Below are 8,513 nucleotides of genomic sequence, written 5' to 3' on the forward strand. Positions count from 1 at the left end.
ATAGAAAGTAGAAAGCACAGAGTTATAGAAATTTCGACCACCTGCGGTTCTTTAACGTGAACTGACACCACACAGCACACAGGCGCCTTGCTTTTCCTCCATCGAGAAGCGGCCGCCGCGGACAGGATTCGATCCTGCATCCTTGGTCTTTTGATGTTTATGCGTCATTGTGGTTCGAGGTCAAACACAACAACACAACGAGGCCGGTTCTTCGACCCCATCAGAAGAAAGTTTCGTTTCAAAGCGTCTGTAGTCAGTTTTATTTCTCCAACCGCTTAGCGCTCCCCACTTACTACGATGTACGTCGCATGTCCTATGCAACATGGCAGTGCTGCTAACCTTCTCCGAGCGGAAGAAAGGTGTACTTGATGCTCAGAGGTTTCCTTTGAAGCTTGTGAACTGCCGTGATGAGCACGAAACCAGCACGGTCGTCAACAATCGAGTTAGCGGCCGGTCTTCCGTATTGGTAGATTTGCGTGTTCACGCTGACATTGTCCCCTCCTGTGTCCACATCGATGTTTGGTTTGAACAACTGTCGTGTTCTAAAACCGCCAAGTCCGCTCTGTGCAACGTTGTTCGCGACTCCATAACTGCTAGTATCACCTTCTTGAGAGCTGAACGTGTAGTTTATGCTCAAAATGTCGGCAGAAAATCGATGGACTCTTGTAATAACCGTGAAGTCTTGGTTCGCGCTTATCCTATTCTTGACCAGTGGTCGCCCATTTTGGTAGATATCCGTGTGCGACACGGCGAAGCCGGTGCCAAGCGTGCTTACAGCTATGTTGGGGATAACCTGCCGTTCTGCGAAGCTCGCAGGCCTCACGAGTCGAAAGCCGTGCCAGAACGGTTTTCTCTTTGAAACCCTATTCCCTCTCAAAAAAGGAATGTAGGGATGAGCGTACGGAGGCATCTGAAAATTCAAGTTCCGGCGTGCTTGGAAGAAAGGAAAGAATTGTTGCTGCGCGATAGGATTTGTGACTTGCGGAACCACTACTTTCTTCACGTGCTTGTGGTGCATACGGCGTACGACAGGCTTCACGTGGATGATCGGATGACCGCCAACGTGCGTCGCAGCGAAATTAGGTGCGACAACAGTAATGCGATCTTCTTGACTTCCGCGCTGAACAGTCACGTTGACGTGGTCGCTCGTTATTTTTTTATTTATGGTGGAACCGGTGAGAGGGTTGTGAGCTATGGTTAACTGCCTTGTAAGCAGTTGTTGATTGCCACGATTCACTTCCACGTCTACGACTTTTCCAAATGCTGTTCTGTTTACTGTCACCTTTGTGAGCGGAGTTTGGGACACGCCTCCAGTTCCAGACAATCCTTGGTTTTCGCGTTGTACGAAAGCGCTGCCATCATTCGCAGCGAATGCATTGTTGACCGTTACTCCTTTCACGACACTCTGATCGATATTTTGATGACTTGCCGATCCTTGGGTACCGAGTTGAACTGCCACTTTAGTATCACCTCCAGTGATAGTCTTGTTCACAGTCACTCCCGCCCAAGGATTTTGGACGAAGACTTGTATGCTGGGCTGCCCTTGCGTTATACTTGAAGGTTCAGCATCGTTGCTGCTGCTGCTTGTTCGTCCGGCAAAGGAATCTTGAACAAATACTTGTTTGGCTGCAGAATCTTGAATACCACGCTGGATTTGCACATTTACGCCGCTTTCGGTCACTGTTTTGTTTACTTTCACTCCCGTCCAAGGATTTTCAATAAGAATTTTGGTGCCAAATGTGCCCTGAGTGCCACCTTTAACCTCTATATTCACACCGCCAGAAGCGTTAGTGTTGTTTTCGACTATTTCCATCCGTGGAAGATCGACCATGCTTTGATTGATATGAACATTTTGATTTTTTCGTTGCACTGAGACTTCGACACCGTTGGCACTGACGGTTTTGTTGACTGTCACGCCGGTTGGCATGTTTGAAATCCCTTGAAGACTGCTTTCGACTTGAACGTTCACGCCGTCTGCTGTGACCGTTTTGTTGACTTTAACTCCGGTCCACGGATTTTGAACCACTAACTGTCTGCTCGAAACTCCATGAATGTCTTTGTCAACAGATATGTTTACACCACTTCCACTTACAACTTTATTAACTGTCATTCCTGTCAGACGGCCATTGGCAACTCCGCCTATGTTGCGTTCTATTTCTACATTCACGTTGTTTCCTATAACCGTTTTGTTGACTATAACTCCTGTCCGCGGGTTCTCGGCAGTTATGTGACTACTGGACTCTCCTTTAGTGTCTCGCTGAATTGAGATATTGACGCCGGATCCAGTGACCGTTTTGTTCACGGTAACTCCTGTCCACGGGTTGTGAACTACTATTTGCCTACTTGGAGCTCCCGCAAGGCCACGCTGTACAGAGACGTCGACATCATTGCGATTAATGGTATTATTAACAGTCACTCCTGCGAAGGAGTTTTCTACATCCAACTGAGCACTCAGGGCCTCCGGTAACGTGCGCTTGACTTCGATAGTAACATCATTTGCTGTTACTGTTTTGTTTACTGTCACTCCAGTCCGTGGGCTCTGGACAGCCACTTGCTTGGTGGGAATTCCTTTGACGCTTCGTTGGACTGACACATTGACTGCGGTGTCGCTTACGCTCTTGTTTACTGTCACACCTGTAAAAGGGTTTTGCACTGATATCTGTTTGCTGAAGGACCTTGGAGCGCTGCGGTCGACTTCTACATTGATTTCAGGGACTGTTCTATTTATGATTACTTGAGCCCAGGGGTTTGGAACCTGTATCAGATTGTTAGCAGATGCTTGACTGTTACGTTGTACGGACACGTTGACACTCGTCCCTGTAATAGTTTTGTTCACTGTTATTCCTCCCCATGGGTTTTCAACAACTATTTGCTTGTTAAGCACCTCCTGAGAGCTGCGCTGTATCGAGACGTTGACGTTACTGCCCGTTATACTCTTGTTGACTGTTACACCTGTCCACGGGTTCTGCACTACAATTTGCCGGCCAGTACTCGCTTGATTTGCCCGTTGCACTTGAACTTCAATGCCGTTCTCACTTATCGTCTTGTTGACGACAGTTCCTGTCCACGGATTTTTAACAACTATTTGGCGGGTAGAAACTTCACGTGGACTACTCTGGACTAACACTTTCATATCCCCAACACTTACTGTGCTGTCGACTGTCCCTCCTGTTCGAGGGCTTTGAACTGTCACTTGCGTTTCGGCCGTTGCTTGCGTCTTGTGTTGGATTTCCATATTTACGTTTCCTCCTGTCACTGTTCGGTTTACTGTTACTCCCATCCGTGAATTTTCGACAACGATTTGGTGGTTTGGCTCTGCTGGGGCGTCACGTTCGACTTGTACGCTGCTACCACGTGCTGTAATCGTTCTGTTGACCTTTACTCCTGTCCAGGGATTCTGCACGACAATTTGTCTGCTAGGAATTTCGTGACTTCCATGTTGCACTTGCACGTTGACACCGTTCCCTGTTATGGTCTTGTTTACCTTCACTCCGGTCCAGGGATTCTGCACAACAATTTGTCTGCTGGGAATTTCGTTACTTCCATGTTGCACTTGCACGTTGACACCGTTCCCTGTTATGGTCTTGTTTACCTTTACCCCAGTCCGGGGATTCTGCACAACAATTTGTCTGCTAGGAATTTCGTGACTCTCATGTTGCACTTGCACGTTGACACCGTTACCTGATATAGTCTTGTTTACTTTCACTCCAGTCCAGGGATTCTGCACAACAATTTGTCTGCTAGGAGTTTCGTTACTTCCGTGTTGCACTTGCACGTTGACACCGTTCCCTGTTATGGTCTTGTTTACCTTTACCCCAGTCCGGGGATTCTGCACAATAATTTGTCTGCTAGGAATTTCGTGACTCCCATGCTGCACTTGCACGTTGACACCGTTACCTGATATAGTCTTGTTTACTTTCACTCCAGTCCAGGGATTCTGCACAACAATTTCTCTGCTAGGAATTTCGTGACTTCCATGTATCACTTGCACGTTGACACCGTCCCCTGTTATAGTCTTGTTTACCTTCACTCCGGTCCAAGGATTTTCGACCACAACTTTTCTGTTCGTCACTGCATGTGCCCCTGTGTGGACTTCCAAATTGAGGCCCTTTCTGTTGACGGTATTGTTGATTAAAACACCAGAAGGAGACGCTCGGGCGATGTTAATACTCCCACCAGATCTCGGTTGCGTGCGAACCGACAGACTGGCTCTCTCATTGGCAGAGTGTTGTTTTGCACGCATATCCCTGTGTTGTAGTACTTCTCCCGCTTGTGCTACATGTGGCCGCCTCGCTGGCGTCAACAGTGCTCCTGGTAGCACATGCCGAGTCGAGGGTGCGTCAGTGCTTTGTTGCTGGGGTTGCTTCGGCAAGAGGGCCTGACGCTGCCTGAAACCTTGTTGCTGTGTCACTGTACTCTGCCGGGCTCGTTGTTGATGTCTGACACGCTGTTCACGCGCCCTTTGAGTAAGCAACCGATGCTGGCGTTCTCTCTGTCGTCTTTGCCCTTCTAGTCTTCTTTTCTTTTGCCTTAGTAGCTGCCAGTGTTGCTCTCGCTGTTTTAACTGTAGCTTCCTCTGCTGTTCCTGCCAGAGTTGTAATCTTTCTTGTTGCTGCTCAATCCTTTCCTCTGGGCTAGAAGCCGGGGGCAACTTTCGGGTTGTGTCTCTAACTGCCTTCGGTTGCTGCTGCGCACTACGGTGCAACCAAGGTACATTGTCTGATAGCCATGGAATAGCTTGGGCTAGAGTAGACTGTTGCGGCTTTACCTTGATCGTTGGTATTGAAGACATCCACGCTCTGGCCTGCTTGAGCCGCTGCTGCGCCAGTGCCAAACCAGGGAGACTTCTATTGTGCACCGGAAACAACACTGAGTGCCACGGTAAACTGTTCTGCACCAGAGTGAAAGGTAGCGAGCTGGCAGCCTTTGCAACTTCCCTTTGCAGATTAGCCAGACCCATGACATCTCGTCTGACACGAGTGCGATCGCCGTTCGGCTTCTGGAGTGCTGCTGCTGCTGGGTCATCACTGTACAGTAGCGGCTGCGGTCTCGACAATGATTGAAGTGCGATTTTAGCCTGTGACTGAGGCTCTGGTGACAGCGAAGCAGCGTACGCCTGTGGCTGGGCCACCACGGACGTCTTTGCAATTGCAGATTGTGCCTGAGGTCCAGGTGATAACTGAGCAGGCTGTGGCTGCGGAGGTGGTTGAGGAGGATACGGTTGTGGCGGCGGGGTTATCCCTGGCTGAGACACGTAAGGCTGGGGAGCTGCATATTGCGGTGCAAGGTATGATGGCGGTTGAGGAGCTGGTAGTGACTGAGGATAATATGGTTGTGGCTGCAAGGCTTCCCCTGGCTGAGGCGAATACGGCTGAGGAGCCACAGATGGCTGTACAGGGTACACTTGTGGTTGGGGTGCTAATAATGGCTGCGCAGGGTAGAGTTTCGGCTGGGGTGCAGGCGCTGGCTGCAGAATATAGACCACTTGAGGCTGCAGCGCCGGCTGGGGAAGGTACGGCTGGGGTGGCGGTAGCATCGGCTGAGCCACATAAGTGGGAGTTGGCGCTGCTAGCGGTTGTGCAACTACTGGACCGGCGTAAGGACCTCCTGGGTAGAAACCATAGGGTTGATAAAGTGGCGCCGCCATGGGACTGACGTAGGCTCGTTGCAAACCAAACGCACCCTTCTGTGAGGCTGCGATGACTTTTCCCCTCTGCATATACGCGTTGCTGACTGCCAAGCCGTAGGGAGCTGTTCCCACCTGCGTAAAATGACGAATGGGGTCCAGTTTTTGCCTCTCAGTCTGTGTCTTAAGGAGTACGTGAACACTAGGGAGAAAGGAAGCAATGTCAAGAGAGCATCAATAAGAAAAGTGTACATTACCGGCACGCCATATTGGGCCCACGCATCTGCGAAAAAAACAAAAACAAAAGGTAATCGGAGCAGAACGTTTAATTGTTTTCGCTATGGTCCACATTGCATCGTCATTGAGGACGACCCGCGTGTAATACACGTACATGGCAGCTTACCTTCATTAAAGACAAGCAGGATGATACCCAAGGTGCATAAAATGACTTCCCTTTTCATTTCCTAAAAAGGAAAGAAGAAACAATCGCTATAAAGTGCGAGTTTTACTTCGAAAATAGTCAGCCCTCTATTCTGCTCACGCAAAACTCTTCGTAAAACAACCGTTAAAAGTAATGTTTATGTGTGTTTCGCGGCAAACGTCAGGAAGACAGCCATACTCACCCTTACGAAGTCGACTATAAGGGATCAGTGATGACTTGAAGCTCTAACGGACACTATTTAAATGCGCCTCTGATTGAGACTACTGTCTAATTAGCTAAGTCACTCTTGACTGTTGCGTATGAAACAGAAGAAACAGAAGGAATGCAGAAGATGAACATAACAATAGTTTTTGACGTTAAATTTATGATGTACCTTTATATGAGTATTTATAAAATGTTTCAGGGAAACCCCCACATATGCATGAAGAGTAGAACAAGACAGCAGGCTCTATTTGCATACACACTTATTCCTTTTCTCTGTAGAAACGTGTCTAAATTGGCTCGAAATTAAAAGCTTCTGACATCGAATTATGTGCGCTTGCTTGACGTATATATAGGGGCAGGAAATAAGACATCAGTGTGCGAATAACGCGGCGATAAAATCACAAAGCCGGTCACAAGCCGGTCCATTAGCCCCGATCCTACTGGTCGGCCCTAACCGGCGGACGTGTCAGCCATACGGTATCGACCACTATCAGCGAGGATAATGTGACCAGTTTGTGATTTTATTGTTACGTAATTCAGCTCCAGGTGTTCCCTGCACGGAATGCCCTAGATACAATATAGACATCGAGTCATAGCAGAGCCCTTATTGCGTTCCGCACAGCTTGGTTCCGTTTTAAATTAAATTAAAAGGATGGAAACAGGTAAATGTAGTTGGTGCACTCACCTCAAGACATTGGGGTTGCCTGAGCGCTCGTTCACCTTATTCAGTTTCAAGAAACGCTTTCGTCTGCGCTCCCCACTTTTTATGCCCCTATCGCAAAACTGACCACGGCAAACGGCGGCGTAATTGCTGCGACGTCATTAGTGTAGGAGGATTCTGCTTAGCCGACACCTCCGACGCGCTGCCTTTCTTGTCGAGTTTATGATGGTAGCTTATCTCGCCGCTGTCAAATGCCGCGCTGATAGGAAGCATATAAGTGAGTTCCCGCGCACTTTTTTCGTGGAATTAGAATTTCTCTGTGCTTTTGACATAGCTGCAGGTGCAAGAAACCGTCTAGACGGACCGTATGCATCACGGAGTGAATTATAGCCTCGAAACACAAACGTAATTTTGTACCTAGCTATCGTAAGCACAACTGCAAGATGACTTCCTTTGTTTGAGTACTGTAAGCATGTGGAATTTAAAGTACCAAATATGCACATGGGCTTGGGATTTACTACATGGAATTCTTTAACATGCACTGATCTCACAAATGGTCTCGGGATTAACTACATGTATAGTTCTTTAACATGCACTGATTTCGCAAGGGCAGGCTTGCACTTCGCTTTTGTTGAAATGCGGCCACAACGGATGAAATTGGATCCTGCATCCTTGTGCTCAGGAAGTCGGTGCCACTCACATCTGGAGGCACTATGCAACAGCCGACGTTCTGCCCCATGCAATAGCCCCTCCCCCACTTTCCTCTGCCCTATCTGGTTCGCTTGGGACTGAAGGGCTCAATCCAAATGCCGCGCTTCCATTCACGTAACGAACAGCCGCAGCCAGAATTCTGACTTAGATACATGTGCATGGATAATTAGGCTGTCCCAAGTAGTGGGCAGATGACCGCAGCTTGTACCATTCCCGAGTCTCTCCAAGCAAAGTAGACTCCCCGGGATGCTCGACGGCTGCAGAGCTTGCAGCACTGCACCTTGCGGCAAAGAAAGAAGAGAAAAAGCACGGAAGTTCACCAAAATAATACGCCGATTGGCATGACCCGCAGTGGAGAAGAGGGATGAAGTGACATGACTTTGTCAACAGAGTGACTGGGCCAGTGTTTTAACGTACTCTTTTTAAATTTCTCCGAAGAAAGGCGTACATGTGTTCATCAAATTCTACATTGTTTTGAGCTTAGGCGTAGATTTGACTAGTCGGTTCAGGCGACCTAACCTGAAGGCACATCGGGGACTAAAGAGATCAAGACGCAGCGAACTTATGAGATCAAACATAGCTTTCCGCCGATCACTATCGAATATCTAACTGCCGCACATAAATGTGAGCTCAAAATGTAGCAGCAGCTCCTGATATGTAGCGAATGGTAGATGTTCTCCATGGTGATCCCTCTGCTGCAAGCATCTGTTGAAATTATTTATGTCTGTTCATTTTTGAGCACCCTATATTGGTTTTCAGAAAACAAAAACAAAAAACAAAACTTTGGAGGACACTTGATCCCGCGCTCCAAAGACACTCGCGCCTCGCACCGCCTCGCGTCGAGCGTCTCGCGCGTTGGCCAGAGCCGG

At 48.4% G+C, this 8,513-nt stretch overlaps 1 protein-coding gene across 3 annotated transcripts; it reads right to left on the reverse strand.

Annotated features, from left to right (window-relative positions):
* Positions 1-231: 231 nt before the first annotated feature.
* On the reverse strand, positions 232-7,098 carry LOC146208510 (uncharacterized). Of its 3 annotated transcripts, none has more exons than XM_084594328.1 (5): positions 6,958-7,098; positions 6,030-6,090; positions 5,884-5,909; positions 5,683-5,761; positions 232-5,607 (listed from the first exon to the last, which is right to left on the reverse strand). In XM_084594328.1, exons 2-5 carry the CDS (start codon positions 6,085-6,087, stop codon positions 335-337), a joined length of 5,436 nt encoding a protein of 1,811 aa, XP_084450454.1. In that variant the 5' UTR covers positions 6,088-6,090; positions 6,958-7,098; the 3' UTR covers positions 232-334. The 3 variants fall into 3 exon arrangements, with proteins under 3 accessions (XP_084450454.1, XP_084450446.1, XP_084450438.1); XM_084594320.1 differs by adding an exon at positions 6,250-6,358 and having other exon boundaries at positions 232-5,761; positions 6,958-7,001; XM_084594312.1 differs by having other exon boundaries at positions 232-5,761.
* Positions 7,099-8,513: the final 1,415 nt, after the last annotated feature.

The sequence above is a fragment of the Amblyomma maculatum genome, chromosome 1, assembly GCF_055883805.1.
Source record: "Amblyomma maculatum isolate TAMU_Amacu chromosome 1, ASM5588380v1, whole genome shotgun sequence".
Taxonomy (NCBI): domain Eukaryota; kingdom Metazoa; phylum Arthropoda; class Arachnida; order Ixodida; family Ixodidae; genus Amblyomma; species Amblyomma maculatum.